Genomic DNA, 18,722 nt, shown 5'->3' with positions numbered 1-18,722 from the left:
ATTCATGTGTCAAAGTGAATCTATCTGAACGTACCAAATTATTTTGTAATTTAATACCGATTAAAATAATAATAATTATTATTATTATTTTATTATTATAGTTATAACTAACTAACATTATATATATTATATATGATATATATGATATATATTTAGTTAGTTAGTTGGAAGTGCGATAATACCAGTTTATGAGGAGCCCTATTTATTCTACTGCCCGCCATTCTCTTCTATTATTCTGAATTTAGCTACAAACGCTAGAGGGCGCCCACGAGCGCAATTTATTAAACAGCTAAAATTATGAACACATTTTATATTAAAATTGTAAGCAATTATAATACTAAAAACTGGTTCAGAAAGACACTAGCTAGCATTTCTGCTAGCATTCTTGCTACCGTGTGCTGATTGGCTGGTGAGCTGATCAGCTCATTGGCTGTTCACCCCAATAACTGGATAAACCGGTTGTTTTTCTACAACTTATAATGTTTAAAATTAAGCAGCGTTTAAAGGTTTGGTACAAACGCTCCATATGAACTCGCAGAGGAGCGGCCAGGAGCGGCCAGGAGCGGCCAGGAGCGTCCTCTAGCGTCCAGCGGTCCTTCTCCTCACTGCAAGTTCTCTGCCAATGACACACTGACCCCAGATCAGCGGCGGAAGAGGTGGTCGCCTTTTAAAGACGTGCGAAGCGCGACAGGCGCGCCTCAATCTCAAACGGCTCCCTATTCCCTACTCCCTATTAAGTGCGTCACATACGTCAGTAGTCAGTAAACAAACGTTTTATACCAAAAAAGCGCACTAGATGTTAAATAGGGGGTCGTGTATCCCATATCCGAGGAAACGGATTGTTCTAGTAGAGACACATCACAGTATTTGTGTGTAGAAGCCACTTCATCTTGATCTATATAGTGCGCTAAATAGGGGATAGGGTGCTAATTGGGATTCAGCCACAGTCCGCATGAAGAAGCGTGAGTGTCGCCGTGCCTTTCAGTCAACTTTTCCTTTTGGATGCGTGCTGACGGCCACATTTAACACAAAATGCTGCCCCGTTTCAGAAGAGTGTTGGTCTCCGGGGTCAGGGGACATAGCTGTCGACTGTTTTCTGTGTCGAGAGGCTCTTCGAGCGCTAGAAAAGTGAGTCTGACCGCGTCAGTCAAGCTGGCTGGCTGGAAGGCCTGAACAGAGACTCAGGGTTGGTGTGTATTAGGTGGCTGGCTGACATGTCCTCTGGTATTGTGTTTTGGCCGCAGGGTTTAGTGCTCGGGGTGTATGAGAAGGACAAAGACGATGACCACATACTCTTCACTGAAGCTGCAGCGTCGTTTGACAGATCAGTCTCAGGCAAACTTTCTGAGATGCTGTCGATGTGAGTAGCTGCATATTAAAAGGCCCACTTTCTGTTATGATAATTAGCTATGTTTTCTATGCTGTGGGTCCTCTGACTGTTGATTTTTGCATTTGAATGACCCCACCTGTCTCCTCGTGTTTCTCCTATCTCCCTATAGATCTGGACCTCCTCTTAAGAAGGGCAAGAGCAGACTATTCTACGGCTTACACCAGGTATGAACACGGTAATCATTTCTGACACACAGCAGTTATAGGCTACTGTATTCCTAATCATCTAACGCTGTTCAGGCTTTGCATTACATGCAGCTTTTAAATGCACATGTTTGTTTGTATTTGCCCTGAGAGTCCCATTAAAAGCCTCTGACCTCTGACCCTCTCAGAATAAAGGCCCAGTCGCTCCTGTCTTTCTGAATCCTGTGCAGAATACACTCTCTGTTTTTGGCCGTCTAAGAAACGAACGATAATAACAAAACCTCAACTCTTTGCAGGTCGTTTTACACATGAGCCCCCCTGGTAATTTCCCCAGGATTAGAGTAAAATTAGAGTAACTCTCATGTAGGTTAATGATCATCAGATTGCTGTACCGTTCACACTGCACAGTCCCGCCTGTAATTGAGAATATTTAAGCCATTGTGGTTTTGCAGACTATATGGGATTGGAATTGGAATTGGTTGGAAAAGTGTCATGGTTCTGGTAACGCTACAGAAATGCTGCCTTTAATAAAGAACCCTTAACCCCCCCCCCACCCCCCCCCCTCCTTTTTTAAGGAGTGTACAGCCTCCACATAGCGGGGTTAGTTTTAACACTCTGTTATGAAGTCCACCCCCCTCTTAACTTATCTTACTGTACTGTACAACGTAATTTGGTAATTTAATACATGTATGGTGCTGGTATTCTCTGTTCTCTGTTCTGACTGGTACAACTAACCTCTTCGTTTATAACTGACCCTAGATGTTCTTAATGATCTTCTGAGTGAGCAAGCTGAAAGGGGTCATGAGCTTTGATGAAACTCTTGGGTGGAGGAGGTGTGAAGGGAGGTAGTTGTGTGAGAACTGGTTTACTAGGTAATACCTCCACCCACTCCCTGAGATAGACGTGTGCTTCCATCGTCTGCACTAGTAAGTGGACCCAGGCCTGTGAAACGTCAGTCATGAGCAGTGCCTGAACTGAATTCCACAGTGAACGTTTGTGAAGAACACTGTAATGCTTATGAAGAACATTGCATTGAAAGCAATAGTTCTGGAGATGTATTGTATTGTAGTGAATGGACACAGTGTCTCAGATGACATAGACATGAGTAGATGCAGTCTGTAAATCTGGATGTATGGAGTGTACAGTGGTCAGGTATCTGTTTGTTTATCTTTCCATCCAGGACGTGCCTAGTGTAGCAGTAGTGGGTCTGGGTAAGAAAGGAGCTGGCGTGTGTGGGAAGGAGAACTGGGATGACTGCAAGGAAAACATCCGGGCTGCTGTGTCAGGTGGGTGTCTGTGTTGTGGCTACCCCCATGCCCAAAATTCATCGATTGATCACTCTGTGTGCTTTCTGTCTGTCTCGTTTTATTATTATCTGTTGATTGATTGATTAATTGATAGTTATAAATATCAGTATCATTTAGCCATATTTCATGTGACACAGCGGGCTGCAGGCAGCTTCAGGATCTGGAGATACAACAGGTGGAGATCGACCCATGCGGTGACGGTCAGTCAGCAGCGGAGGGCGCTGTGCTCGGCTTGTTTGAGTATGACGAGCTCAAGAGCAAAAAGAAGGTCCGTGTCACGCCACAGCTGCACGGCAGGTACGGGGAACAACAGCTCTGTAGTAAGCATGAACACGTTCAGCTGGAGATCAGTAGCTTCTAGGCATCTCTAGAGGACATGATTTCATCCAGCATGACTTCAACTGTGTCTTTGTGAACCGTGCAGTGCAGGTACAGAAGCATGGGAGAAGGGTCTTCTGTATGGAGAAGGGCAGAACCTGGCCAGAAGGTTGATGGAGGCTCCAGCTAATCACATTACACCAACAGCGTTTGCAGAGACCATAGAGCAGAAGCTGTCGCCCTTCTCGGACCGGGTGGTCATTCACAGAAGGTACAGAAACCATTTCAGGAAACTCTCATTTTGTGTGTGCGCGTGTTAGAGCTGGGCAATATGACGATATTTTATCATATCGTGATAAATTAGTAGTTAAGTCTTATACCAGCTCAGGGAGGGTGAAGGCTAGCATGTGCTTTCCACAAATCATATGAAGTCAGCCAGGCACATGGCTAATATCATCGGACAGCTGGGGATCGTGCCATGGCTAACGCTTAGACGACTTTGGCTCTTGATAAAAAAAAAATGAGTTAGTAAAAATGGCTTGGATATTTGAGAGTTGGTGGAAGGAAACTGGCATTGACTAAGGCTAGGTAAAATGTATTATATATTTTTAAAAAAATGTTTTTAATTTCTATCTCAATTTCTAACTCATTCTCAGACCCCAGTCATGGATCGAGCAGGAGCAAATGGGGGCCTTTCTCAGTGTATCCAAGGGTTCAGAGGAGCCCCCTGTCTTTCTGGAGCTTCATTACACTGGAAACCCAGACTCCAGCCTGGCTCCTCTTGTGCTAGTGGGCAAAGGAATCACTTTTGACAGGTAGTGCTATACAGAGGCCTCTTTTTCACTGCAGGGCCGAATGGTTACAAGGGCCATGTCGTGCTGTTCTGTGCTGGTACGGACCCATTAGACTGGTTACGGTCTCGTTTTCCGTTTACTTTGTTGCTAAAGCTGAACCAGGACATGCGACCGTTTGGTTTTTCTTGGTCTTGCAGTACAACTACAAGGCTACTGTAGCTAGTTAACCCTAGCTGACTTACTGAAGCCGTGAATCATCTGAATGTGTAGTCTGCATGCAAAAAGGGGCCACACTAATGATCAGTGCACTTGAAGTCTCTGCTATTTTCTGTGCAGGAAATATAAAGACCCAGTCCCCTGCAAATATGGAGCCAATCAGCATATCCCTATGCCATTAAGTGCAAAGTACTGTGGCACAAAGTATGGTTAACTAACCATGCTGAGAAAACCAGGCCCAGTCCGGTTCGTAAGTGCGCTCCGTGGCGCACCGTCTGCATGTGGAAAAGCCACCAGGGCGGTTACCTTTTGTGCTCAGAACTGTTCGGCCCTGCAGTGAGTGCAAAAGAGGCCAGGGAAGCCCTGCTTGTAAACATCATTTATTTATTTATTTATTTATTTATTTAAAATAATTATACTTTTTTTTGCATTTCAGTGGTGGAATCTCCCTGAAACCCTCGTCTGGTATGGATGCCATGAGGGCGGACATGGGGGGAGCTGCTACTGTGTGTTCTGCCATAGTCACAGCTGCTGCTCTGAAACTGCCAGTCAACATTATAGGTCTGCCAATTTGATCATTACTGCGTATATTGCTGTTTATATGTTGTAATGGATAGTATATTCAGAAATTATGTTTTCATTCATTGTTTACAAATTTTTAAGGTCAAATATTAGGTTATTACTTTTAATAGACCTTTGGAAACTCAGAACCAGTCATTCCTATTCTTTAGTGAACCAAGTGAAATGTTAGCAGTTAGCATTAACTGCTCTAATATTAGCTGTGACCCTTGTTTTTTCTTTGGGCTCAGGTTTGGCACCCCTCTGTGAGAACATGCCTAGCGGTAAAGCCAACAAGCCTGGAGATGTGGTGCGTGCCAAGAATGGCAAAACCATCCAGGTATTTCTAAAGACAGCACAGACTAAGCATCAGTATCTGCACTTGACATAGAACTGGTGGATTCATTTAAATGTGATGTGCTTTATTTTGATAGGTTGATAACACTGATGCTGAGGGTCGTCTGATTTTGGCTGATGCTCTGTGCTATGCTCACAGCTTCAAACCCAGGGCTATAGTCAATGCTGCTACGCTTACAGGTACTTACATACTCAAACTCACTTGCTCACTTGTGAAGACATGTATAATCCTCATTGGGGCTGAGAAGTATGGACATGGAAGCATGGCTATATTCTGTTATCATTCACAGACATTCACAGTCTCTGCTGAAAGTATTGGAGAGGCAAGGCCAAAATCTTTTCATAAAAAAAAAAAAAGATCAAAAGATGAATATGAGAGTTTTATTTCCTGATATTGGCCTACTTTTACCACAGCTTCTTCAGTTGTTGTTGTTTGCTTTAGGGGGGGTTCTCCCTTCAGTCTCCCTTTCAGGAAGTGAAAACCAGCTGCAGTCTGGTGATTTTACTTAACCAGTCAAACCCCCCCTTTTGAACATGTGCGGGAAAAGCCTGTGTTTGCAGTGTGTGTTTTGTAAAACCCTTGACTGGCTGCATGATCAAGTTCTTCTGATTAGATTGGCTGCACATCTTGTTGGCTCTTTTAGGGTAAGACTAAATGCTCCTGCCATAGAACTAACCCAAAGCTCTCTCTAGGTGGATAGGATGATCCTTCCTCTCTCTATATCACACAGCGAATTACTACTCTAATATTAGACACTTCTACAATCCCACCAACTTGCGCTAATCACACCTGAGATGTGTGTTTGTGTGTAATTTGGTGATTTCTGTCGTTTCAGCCCTTAATGATGTGTCATCATATTATGTTATAGGCTTCTATATGTAATCTTTTTTTTTTTTTTTTTTTAAACTAATAGGTGCTATGGATGTAGCGCTGGGTTCTGCTGCAACAGGCGTTTTCACAAACTCTGACTGGCTGTGGGAACAACTGCATACGGTAAACTCATGCATTTAACAGCTTCTTGTTAATAGCTCTTATTAATTTTATTTTCATTTTAAATAACTGATGTTCTGAGTGTATATGTTTGCAGGCAAGCATTGTCACAGGAGACCGAGTGTGGAGGATGCCACTGTTTCAGCACTACACCAGACAAGTCACAGAAAGTGCCCTGGCAGACCTGAACAATATTGGCAAATACAGCCGGTAACTGTGCATGCATCCACTTCAATCAGCCATAATGCAGACAGACAGTGTGGTACTGTACTGCACTCGTGAGGCTCGTGAGGGTTTAGGACCGGAATTCTGTCTGTTCCTTCCTAAAGTGCTAATAACTTTAGGAAGACCTCCAAGACCTCTCAGGCTATTTGAGGATGGCTGGGACCTGCTGAGTTTTCATTCAGTCAATAGCCTTGCTGTTATTAGGCAATGTTGCAGATCCATTAGCTGTATATGTTTGAGGTTCTTAGGTGCACTGTTTACATGGTAAAGGTTTCATGAAAAGACATAGCCTACGGATTTGTGAGGGTTCAGGAACAACATTCAGTCACTTGATCTGGGAATATTTAAATGAGTTAGGTATGGGTTTTTTTGGTAGTAAAACGGCTTTATGAAGAACCTCAGCTTACAGCAGTGAGGAGCGTTTGTAGAAGATAACAAAACCAGTCTTTACCTGTGCCAGTGCCACACTCGCTGCTTCTGCTATAAAACCTGTGTTTAACAAAGCATACAAAACTGAGAGGAAAGAGCAGGCCACTGCATGCATGTTGGAGAAATATAAATATGAATGTAGTATAAAATGGTTATTTCACATAAACAGGGATGCACCAAACATTTTGTCCACTGAAACGTATTGGTCACTTTCCATTTTCAACCAAAAGAGAAAAAATAACAAACATTTTAATGTAAAAATCTAAACAAGTGCAGTTCATTTCCTTCTCTTATCATAGGAAAATAGTTTGAACTGCAGCAGATAACTTTGCTTTCACTGTGTCTACAAGAGAGAGTAGGCAAGCTATTTGTAATCAGTGTTCATGCCAAGCATAAAGAGAAGATTCAGCGCTTAAGTACATCTCCAGTACAAATTTAATTCCACTTGAAAACGCAACATCCCACTCAATGAGTAGAAAACAGGAAGGCCCACCACTACATCTAAAGCCAGGTTTTGAAAGTACAAAAAAAAACTCTCATTCCAATGAGCCAAATATAACAAATCTCTCTATAATTCACAAACCAATATTTATTCATTTTTTTCTGGACGATGCTGTTCAGCTTAGATTTTATCAGTAATGTGTGTTTTATTATTGTTACTTAATAATAAATATTATTTTTACTTAACATTTTATTCGTTTTATTTGTAAGAATTTTGGTTTTGGTGCTTTCCTACAAAAATATTCCACAAATTAAACCAAAGCCATCAGTTCAGACGATGTGCATATCGAAGTTGAAGTGATTGTACTGCAGAATTTATGGGTAACTGATATCTGCCATATCACAAGGGAGCACATCAGATGGGTTGTAACTAATATTAAACATAAAAGATTCAGTTCAATGAAACTAGGCAAAAAAACACTACATTTATTAGTGTAGAATATCACCTTATACACCAGAAGGAAGAAGTTTACTGTAGGATTAATTAGCAAACTAGCCAATATGGCATGCAGACGTAGTTCGAGACATCAGTACTACTGATTATATAATCTCTGGTCTTGCTCTGACAGTCACCCAGCACTGCTAGCCTTGTCCCTAAGTTGATTATCTTTCCACAGCTCGGGTGGAGCCTGTACAGCTGCAGCTTTCCTGCGGGAGTTTGTGACTGCCGATCACTGGGCCCATCTAGATATTGCTGGTGTCATGACTAACAAGGATGAGGTTCCCTACCTACGGAAAGGAATGTCCGGGAGACCCACTCGGACGCTGATCGAGTTTGCTTCTGTCTTGGCGACTGGGTCCTAAGGTGACCTCCATTTGTCCTATGACCCTCTCACACTGAAGACCATGGAAGACTGTTCTTGCGGGTTTACAGTGGAGTAATTGTTTGGAATGATTGCTACAATTTACAAGCAAATGTATACCGAACTTTCTTGTTAGATGACGAGTTCTTTATTTCCGAAGTTTGAGAAAAAAAATAGTGGAGGAGTGGAGGTCTACAGACAGAGCAAATAGTCAAGTTTTCCTAGTTTTCAGTTAAATGTTAAAACTGTCTTCCTCAGGTAAATTCCTCAAGAAAGCAGGAACTGTTGCACATTCAGGAGGTGGGCTGGGCAGTATGACCATCTATGTCATTTCATACTGGGGTGGGGGGAGGGAGGGTTGGGTTGTCATTTGCTAATTTTTACTCAATATTACCTCAAAGTAGGTGCCCATTATTTCACAGTAATGCAGTAAGAACATGCAACACTTCTTCCAGTGTTTTTAAGGGGGAATTCCACCATTATTTCAAGATTTCTGCAAGATTATACATGTTACCTATGGTGCCACACTGCTCCAGGACCTGGGGTTGTAGATTGGATGCCTGCCTCCTCTGTAAGGAATTTGTTGTATTCTCCTAATGGGTTCCAGTCCACATTGTTTGCATGTGTGTTAATGGACCCACCACAACCCTGCAAGTAAAGGAGAAGATGGATGGATTGATGGATGGATGGATAGATAGATAGAGCTGAAAGTCTGTGTTTGGGATGTAAACGTAATTCAGAGTGGTATAATGAAAAATGGTTCAAACTTTCAGAAGTGGGCACTGTTTTGCCTTTCAACTAGCAATTAGCACACTGGCTAATTTGGTTAACATTTAAATGAAATATTGGTTGGTACTATTAATAAAGAATAATCTAATAAAGTTAATGTTAGTCATGCTTAGACATGGTCAGCATTAGCATTTCCTCTGTTTCAGGTCTCGTTTTCACCCTCTTTCAGAGGTCAGCAGCCACAGTAGCCACACTATTGGTTGTGGATGCAAATTTGCCCATAATTAATTTCTGCTGGAATTTCCTGAGGTGCAGTTTGCCAACAGAAGGGTCTGTTACAGTGTCCTGCACATACCCCTCGTTAATAGATTTTAAAGGAATATGTTGCAGGCCGAGATTCTTTTACTAAATTATTGTAAAACTGTGGACTGTAAACAATTCTAACTTCACATAAAGCCACTCTGTGAATGGTATCTTAGCCAAAGAATTATGAAAACATTGAGAAAAATCCATAGAATTCCCTGGTGGAAGTCATCATGTCAGGATTGTGTTGATTAATTATTGTTCATCATTAGTTGAACTGTTGCTTCTATTATTTCACCTACAGATCATCTTTGTTTACTGTTCTTCAGAAAGGCATTGTGATAGTGACAGAGTTTGTTAAGTTGCTAGTTCATTTAGCCCTTTAATCCATTTATCAATACATTAAGACATCTTGTTGTGTTATGAAAATCTTAATACACCTTGGTCTTATTGCCCATCCCTACTCCTGGGTCATGGATGTCTTCACTGTGGGGGGGAATGCTGTTCACATTGAGTTTTTTTTTTTTTTTAATTTAGCCTTTTTTTTTTTTTTTTGTAATGGCAATAAAAATGATGTTTCTTTACAATATAAAATAATTTTGTGAGGCAGAAACACTTGAATGAAGATGCACTTCACACTAGTAAATTCTCTATAAATAAATGTTTTTACCCTGTGGTCAACTTGTGTTTACCTACACAGCGTAGATACACATGGGTGTAGGAACTGGTGCTGGAGGGTTTATATCTGTCTTATTTCGCCACCACAAGTAGTGCGGGTTTAGAAAGTCAAGGCTAGCAAACTCTCTTCTTCGTGAACCAAATGAATGAAAATGAGTCAAGTTAAGTGAAACCTGTTTCACTGTGCCTTGCAGTGTCAGCGCAGTAGAAGAATCCAAGGAAGAGAAAGAAATCAGATCACATGAAGTGAAACACTCGCTCACAGGTGTTGAGGACCAGACAGAAACAACCGTGTGTGTTGGATGCAGACAGGGAGAGAGAGAGAGAGAGAGAGAGAGAGAGACAGGACAGGACATGAACCAACAGGTAGGCTTTGGTAACAGTAACCAACCGCTGTGTTAGAATAGCAGCCTTACACACACACACACTCTCTCTATACTACTTTATTGCTGGAGTCTTTAAGTTTTCTCCCATTGGCAGGTACAGTTTCCCCCACGCTTCTGGCTTTCCACAAGATTTGGTAGTGTGTCTGTGTGACTTTGTGGCCATTCAGTCAAAAGAAAATTTCTGAGGTCAGGCATTTGTGTTGGTCAGTCAATCGACGTTCCAATTCGTCCCAAAGATGTTCAGTAGGTTAGGGCTCTGCGCCGACACCAGCCCGGGTACTTATGGACGTTGTTTTTGTGCACAGGGACGCAGTCATGCTGCAACAAGAAAAGGTCTTCCCCAAAACTGCTGCCTTAAAGCTGAATGCAAATAATTGTGTAAACTGGCTTTTGTGCTGTAAGATTAACATGACCATTCACTGTCACCGACCATTATTTATTTATGCCATTTGTGCTACACACATCAGGATCTATCACTTTATGGGTGAGGATTTTTTGTATTTAGCCAGTTCTGTTTCAAAATAATAGCACTTGCAGGTGCCCAGGGCTTCTATTTTATAAAGTGGGTTGTGTTGAAAGTAGTGCTTAATTGTATACATCTGTTAGCCAGCACCTAAACTCATCAGTCATTGAGTGTAAAATGAATATTATATGAGCATGTTCTACCACATCTTAAATGTGTATTGCATTCAGATGCTGTGACTGGGAAGGTCACTGAACTTGTCATATTCCTGAAACCAGTTGCAGTTTACTTCTGCTTTGAGAAATAGCCGTTAGCAGATGGGTAAACTTGTGCCTGTAAAGGGATGCACATGGTCAGCAACAATACTAAAATAGGCTGTGGCATTCAAGTGATGACTGATTTACTGGCCCAAAGTGAAGAAAAAAAAAACAAAAAAAAACCATGATCATCATTACACAACCTCCACCAGCCTGGGCAGGTTGGGGACTTGGGTTCATGCTGGTGTCCCCAAATTCCGACCCTACCAAATCGATCTATCAGATCAGTCTACATTTCTCCACATCTTCAGCTGTGCAGGTTCGGTGAGTCTGTGCAGACAGTGGCCTCAGCTTTCTGGTCTTGGCAGACTGAAGTGGAACCTGACATCGTATTCTGCTGTTGATGTCACCCATCTGCCTCAAGGTTGGGTGTGTTGGGTGCATTCTGAGATGCTTTACAGCTCAGTGGTTATCTGAGTTACTGTAGCTTTTCTGTCAGCTCCAGCCAGTCTGACCATTCTCTGTTTACCTCTCAAATCAACAAGACATTTCTGTCTGCAGGACTGCCACTTGCTGGATGCGCAGTTCAAACCCTGTGCTCAAACTTTGCCATGCCCCACAGAGTTGACATTTTTCGCCCTGTTCGGATGACCAGTGCGAACACTACCTCTTGGTGCTGGTCCAGGTTTTCCTCATAATAATATTCTCAGTGAGTGTATTTTACACAAACAGCTGATAAAGCAGCAAGCTAGTAAGCTAATTGTCAGTATGTGGTAAAAAGTGTTGAATACTGCACAAACAGCAGGTGAGGAAGTGACTCGATGGGGCTTACCTGCTTTCTAGTTCTTATATACGGTCAATATCAATGGTGCAAACAAAGCCTGAAAGCTTTAGCTGGCACCATCTGTGAAATACTCTGTATGTCACTAGATGGCAGCCTTAGAATAGTGCTTAATCAACCAAGTACCCAGCACACATGCATGTGTAGGGAATATCATATGAGCAAGGAAAAGTCCCAGATGCCTAGCAGGGGCTCTGTGTGTGTGTGTTTAAAAACTGTTGTCTGGCAGGTCACTTTGTAAGCTGATGGGGAATTTGTGCAATAACCTGTTAATCTGTAGCAAAGCAGGTCCTGTGGTGGAGATGTGGACGACTGTTCTAGCAACTCGCTGTATTTAAAGCCTCTCAGCGGGGAGGTGCAAACACACTCGGACCTTTTTTATTTCGCTCATAAACACCCAAACACAGATACAGGAAAGGCTCCCCTGTTAGAGGAGCTGGAGAAGGTTTAACTAATAAGTGCTTTAAATGCTTAGAAACGCATGAATGGCATATACATAATGCATAATGCCTTTTCCCTGAAAACCACTTAAGACATTTGTGTAGTTTAATGCCCCCAAAGCAGTCAGAAAACTTTATTTTTTAAATGAACAATTAAATTGGCAATTGACTGCGGTCACGTTAGACATTTTCAGTCCACGTCACCCTGTGATCTGAGGAGCAATCACCGAAAAGTCCTCTGTAATGTCAGCTCACTTGCCGATCACTAAAAACACAAACTTGATACTGGCGGCAGCACAGTGGTGCACACCCAGTACTACACAGTGTATTATTGCAGTGGTTGGGTTTCTGTGTGGAGCTGTGCTTAGCTTGGAGCAAACTTAGCAATTAGCAGGCTGGCTAAAGCAGCACCCATAAAGAGTAATGAACATAATAGGCCACTGAGGTTGTGCGTCAGGCTGTAGTCAGTGTTATTCCCATGTTCGGCATTCCGGGTCTAAGCTGGATTCTCAATAAATCACCTCGGACATGAATACGCTCTGCTCTGTATAAATTTCTCCCCTGTACGTCACTGGATCATCTGAATGATGAGGTCATTAAGGACTCAAAATATGGCTATTGCTACATGTAAGCTAATGCTACCTCCCAATGACTGCAGCATCTTAAACAACCACATAAACCAGTGCGTGTGGTTGTCAATTTAAGTTCCACTTGAGAAGCATGCGAGTATCAGTATGACCTGCTTGACCAAACTGGTCAGCCACCTTGGTCACACTGCTAGATCAGCTAATCCATAAAACATATGCTGTGCTGGTCAAGAGCTACGGCGCTCAACCAACTTGCTTAGCAGCGTAGGGCATGTTTTCACCTGGATGAGCAGGTTTCCGACCTCCTTGGATCACCGTCAAGGACCAGCTTAAATCATCTGAAAGCAGTTCCCAGCAGAAACTGGTGCTGAGCTGGACTTTCAGAAGGTAAGTAATGTGGGTTACAGTGCAGTTATCTGTTCAATGCCTAATATGATGGCTTTAGACTAAAGTATGTAAATGGGATCTGTTCTGATTGGCTGTGTTGTGTTGTGTTGTGCGCAGTCCAGACTATCCAAACAATCTGGTGAGTTAGTTTCTGTCTACCCTACTCACACATCTCCTGTTTGTCTCCCTCCTAATTTCTTTATCACACGACAAGCCACAAAATTGCTCTCCGCTCCACTGTTTTTTTGCACGTGTCCTGTGTAAAGGTCAGGGCAGGCGGAGCATCACTGGTCTCTTCTGCATGGTAACCATAGAAAACATAGTGTTTCCCTTTAAAACTGATTTCATTGGCCGAGAGCAGAGTTATACTCACGTGATACTCACAGTGAGTTTATATATATATATATATATATATATATATATATATATATATATATATATATATATATATATATATATAAGGGTTGGGCTCTGTTATTGCATTGACCACTGCTCCATCCACATTACTGTTTAAGGGAAATGATTGTAGCTCCCTGTGTGAAATGCAGCACTGACATTGTAACCAGGGTCAACAGGATTCTCCTGCATAATATTTCTAACCGTTAATCTTATCAGATGAAAGTGATTTACTTAGTTACTCTTTTTTCACCCTGTTCTTCAATGGTCAGGACCCCACAGAACCACCAGTGAGCAGGGACTATTCGGGTGGCGGAGCATTCTCAGCACGGCAGTGACTCTGACAAAGTAGTGGTGTGTTAGTGTGTGCTGTGCTGGTTCAAGTGGATCAGTCACAGCAATGCTGCTGTAGATTAAACACTGTGTCCACTCACTGCCCACTCCTACCTAGTCAGAGACACAAGCTCATCTGTTGCTGCACAACTTGTGTTGGTCATCCTCTAGTCTTTCATCATTGGTCACAGAAAGCTGCCCACAGAAATTGTCCTGTGACCACTGATGATGGACCAACACAAACAAAAAAGTAGAAATGGCTTCAATGCATTTTGCCATTACACTTTACAGAGACATGGCTAGCAAGAAGGTGGTCTCAAGCGAAACGTGCATCTAGTTGGCTGAGCAAGGGTTCAAATGGTGCCCTGGCTGACCAGCTCAAAAAAAAAAAAAAAAAAAAAGGAAATTCATGCTGGGCTAAGCTGTTTTTTAAGCTGCTCTGGTTTGCAGTATTTGAAAGGTGTCGGCTTGTCAGCGAGGATATATAAAACGTAGCTTATGTAAGTTATTGTGATTATTACTAGTAGTGCTAAAATACTACACAGAAACACATCTGTACACTTGATTAGCCCCAGCACCCCAGGTGGTGCTGTTATTAAAATAGATGGAAATATTGTTTTCCGTTACTACCCAACCAAGTTCTATATGTGCTGTTATGGTTAAGATGCTTGGCTTAAACTTTTTCCCCCAAAAAATTCTTCTCTTTGCATAGCCTAGCCTAGAGCACAGGGTCAGCCATGCTACAGCTCGCATGGAGCAAATATAGTTAAGTGCCTTGATCAGGGACCCTGGGTATCAAACCCACAACCTTGTAATTAATAATCCAGTTCTCTAACCACCAAGCTACCACTGTCCATGTGTACTGTGTGTACACATGTACTGTATATAACCTTCCTACTGCCGGTGTGGCGTCAGAGAGCTAAATATGGCATATAATTATTGTGATCTGGTAGTCTAACATAAACATTTAGGCTAGTGCTAGTGGGAGGAGTGGCATGCACCAGAGAGCACCAGCTTGGAAAGACCCATAAGATACTGGTTAGACCACTGATGGGTGATTTGACCGTGCAGTACTTGGACCAAGGATGTTTATCTACTGTGTTAAAACTGGGTATCCCCAGGCTAACCCTGCCTACATCCATCTGTCAGGTACATCTACTGTACTGCTGTGAAAGTTTTGTTTCCGAGCTTTGACTGAGTTATGTCTGGTAGGTCAGGGTCAAGCAGTAGGAGCGGATTAGGCCATTAAGTGGTAGGCTTTGATTGGCCCCTGGGTTTGATGTCCTGGAAATAGGGCATCATTTTGTAGATTATTTTTGAGACTGCCTCCTAACACATTCTGTTTTCCAGGAAGTTTATCTTGAACTCGTTGTGTCATTTGTATTGAGCCAGTCACACGCAAGTTTATGTGTGTGTGTGTGTGTGGGGGGGGGGGGTGAGTCAGAAAGCTCTCTTTTGCTAACCCGCCTATTGTTCAGAAGTGAAGTCAAAACACAAGGCCATGCAGATAAATTTGATCTTTTTTTTGCAACTCTGTTTTGTGTTTAAAGCAGAGGAGTTTTGTGGTCACAGGCGTCAGATAAATGGCTCAAGTGTAGGTGTGTGTGTGTGCGCTTGTTTTTGTACACTTTCAGGACAAAAATGTCTCGACTTAGCAAAACCTGAGAACAACAGGGCTAACCTTTAGTGTCAGGAACAACAATAAAACTGTCCTGACTTTAGGAAGTGCTTTAAAGCTGTGTTTTATTGTTTAAAACTGAGGCTTACAGGTTAGCCTTAGAACCCATTATATACAGTATTATGCAGTCCCATGTTCTAGTAACATGAATAAGTGAATACAAATTGCTCTACAGGAACCAAACATTAACATGACTATTTTCTGAATTTCAGACATAGTTCCTTTTCCTTTTTTTAATAAAAAAACAAAACGTATTAATCATATCAATATCAGTTAATGTGCCATTACTTGTTCACACACCATTGTATGGTTTATTTTGGAAAATGTAAAACTAAAGCTAATTAAAAGAAATTCTGCTTTAGAATGTGCAAAAATGTGTTTCTGTAGAGGATGTCAACATATTTACTTTTACAATGACCGAGCATTTGGCCAGGAGTACCCAAATCTTTGAAAATAACTGTAGAATTACTTTAGGACAACAGGATCATATCAGAATATTATGTCCATTTAGAAAATAAACAGTAAGGAAATCTGTGTTTGGTAGATTATTTCTATGTTGTAAAAATGCTCCATGGCAAAAAATCTTATACCGTTGGAAGGCCTTTGAAATTCCCTTTTAAATGTTACCATATTTGTAAGGAACATGCATTTGTGGGATGAACAGCAGAGCTGAATGTGTGGGTTGCACACATGAAAAATGTGCCAAATCTTCTCTGCCAATGTCAAACAGCTTATTGCTGCTTATTCTGCTGTTGCTATTGATACTTGTTTTGAGCTTCTGCTTCCCCAGGTGCTGCCAATCAGGTGCCTGAGTGGAGATGATGGAATGACCTGCCAGCAGTCCTGACCTCAACCCCATTGAACACTTGTGGGATCAGCTTGGGCGTGCTGTTTGTGCCAGAGTGACCAACACAACCACGTTGGCTGACAAGCGAGAAATGCTGGTTGAAGAATGGGACGCCAACACACAGCAGTGTGTGACCAGGCTGGTGACCAGCATGAGGAGGAGGTGCCAGGCTGTTGTGGCTGTGTATGGTTCTTCCACACGCTGCTGAGGCTCCTGTTTATTAAAGGAATAAATTGTTAAAACTTTAATCATCCAGTCCACCAAACACCAAACGAGTCAACAGCAGAATGAGCTGTTTGGCATTGGCAGAGAAGAGGCTAATTTTTCATGGATGCAACCCACATGCTCAGCGGTGCTGCTCATCCTACAAATGCATGTTCCTTACAAATGTGGCACCATTTAAAAGGGAAATCCACAAGCTTTCCAAAGCTATGAGATTTATTGCCAATAAGCATTTTTACAAAGAAATAATCTACCAAACACAAATTTCCAAACACTAATTTGCTAAGTCTATATATAAACAATACATGCCATTTACAGTTCAAACCAAACCTATCAGACATGATAAACGGACCCATTCCTTTAATTTAAGGGTATTTGTATAAATTTCAGTTTCACCATGTTACCCCTACATTTTAGAGCACCACAGCTGTTTAAGATTAATCAGGTGTGTTCCATTGCTCCATTAGTCCAAGCATAAGATGGGGCTCTGTAGTAAGCATTGTTCTAAATGAGGACATAATCTGTGCAAGTAAAATAAGTTAATAGGAGACTGAAAAACAAGAAAAATGCCATTAGAGATGTCTTGGAATTGCCTAAATCAACTTTGTGGAATATCATTAAGAAGAAAGAACGCACTGGTGAGCTCATTAATCATAAAGAGACTAGTAGGCCAAAGCAATCTCCACTACTGATACACTATATAGGCCTTCAGGAGGCGGGTTGTGTATTTGTCAGAGACTACACTGCACAGAAGACTTCATTAACAGAAATACAGAGGTTACACTGCAAGATGCACCACAAAAACAGACTAACCAGATCACAGTTTGCAAAAAAGTACTTGCAGAAGCTGCAGAATTCTGGGAAAAGATCATGTGGACAGAGACCAAGATTAACCTGTATCAGAGTGATGGCAAAGTGTGGACTGCCCACAATTTGACGCATACACACAGGTTATCTGTGAAACGTGGTGGTGGGGGAGATTGCACCATCTGTTGTTGTTTGAACCAAAGTGGACTTCATGGGAGACGACCAAGGAGGACACCATTGTTAAAAACTAATCATAAAAAAGCCAGACTGGAATTTGCCAAACTACATGTTGACAAGCCCCAAAGCTTCTGGGAAAATGAAGCATATCAAAAAAAGAACACTGTCCCGACTGAGAAACAAGGCTCTGTTATGTTCTAGGGCTGCTTTGCTGCATCTGGAACAGGGTGTCTTGAATCTGTGCAGGGTACAATGAAATCTCAAGACTATTAAGGGATTCTAGAGAGAAATGTGCTGCCCAGTGTCAGAAAGCTGGGTCTTAGTTGCAGGTCATGGGTCTTGCAACAGGATAATGACCCAAAACACACAGCTAAAAACACCCAAGAATGGCTAAGAGGAAAACTTTGGACTATTCTGAAGTGGCCTTCTATGAGCCCTGACCTAAATCCTATTGGGCATCTTTGGAAGGAGCTGAAACATGCTGTCTGGAAAAGGCACCCTTCAAACCTGAGACAACTGGAGCAGTTTGCTCATGAGGAGTGGGCCAAAATACCTGCTGAGAGGTGCAGAAGTCTCATTGACAGTTACAGGAATCGTTTGATTGCAGTGATTGCCTCAAAAAGTTGTGCAACAAAATGTTAAGTTAATATTAAGTACCATCATTTCTGTCCAGGCCTTCATGAGTTTATTTTTAAAAATAATTCTGTTGAAGCATGGTTGAAAAGCAGTGTCTGACTTTCATTGGTTAATTGTAATATGTAGCATTTTCATTTTTTATTACTCATTTATTATTATATTTATTATTATCAGGTTCAAGTTATTTCTGTGACCATTGTGGGTTTTTTGAGGGGTATCAACAATGTTGTCCACGTGTATATATATATGTGTATGTGCGCATTAGGGGGCTGCATTTTGCCATGGAGTTTATGTTTTTGGTCCCATGCTGGTCTATGTGCATTAGCTGGATGGTGGGTGGTATAAGCATGTGTGTGTGTGTGTGTGTGTAAGACCCCCCTCCCATCTCTTTGACTGGCTTGAAACAGATTAACATTCTAACAGCCAGTTTCACATCTACCCCCTAAGACAGAACAAACCACTCATTAGAACATACCTCCTTCAACCCCCACCTTTTCTTTCCCACTGAGCTTTATGACTATCG

The 18,722-nt window shown here is 41.9% G+C and overlaps 1 protein-coding gene across 1 annotated transcript; it reads left to right on the top strand.

Annotated features, from left to right (window-relative positions):
• The first annotated feature begins 736 nt into the window (after positions 1-736).
• lap3 (leucine aminopeptidase 3) lies at positions 737-8,338 on the top strand. The gene is made up of 13 exons (XM_072669582.1): positions 737-1,128; positions 1,245-1,360; positions 1,500-1,554; positions 2,714-2,819; positions 2,978-3,137; positions 3,265-3,429; positions 3,815-3,973; positions 4,605-4,729; positions 4,978-5,066; positions 5,161-5,263; positions 5,998-6,077; positions 6,172-6,284; positions 7,847-8,338. The coding sequence occupies exons 1-13, from the start codon at positions 1,033-1,035 to the stop codon at positions 8,031-8,033; spliced, it is 1,554 nt and encodes a 517-aa protein (XP_072525683.1). The 5' UTR covers positions 737-1,032; the 3' UTR covers positions 8,034-8,338.
• The last annotated feature ends 10,384 nt before the right edge of the window (positions 8,339-18,722 follow it).

Source organism: Salminus brasiliensis, chromosome 24 (assembly GCF_030463535.1).
Source record: "Salminus brasiliensis chromosome 24, fSalBra1.hap2, whole genome shotgun sequence".
In the NCBI taxonomy this organism is placed as follows: domain Eukaryota; kingdom Metazoa; phylum Chordata; class Actinopteri; order Characiformes; family Bryconidae; genus Salminus; species Salminus brasiliensis.
The sequence above is the reverse complement of the archived record's forward strand: the minus strand, read 5'-3'. Positions and strand labels throughout refer to the sequence as shown.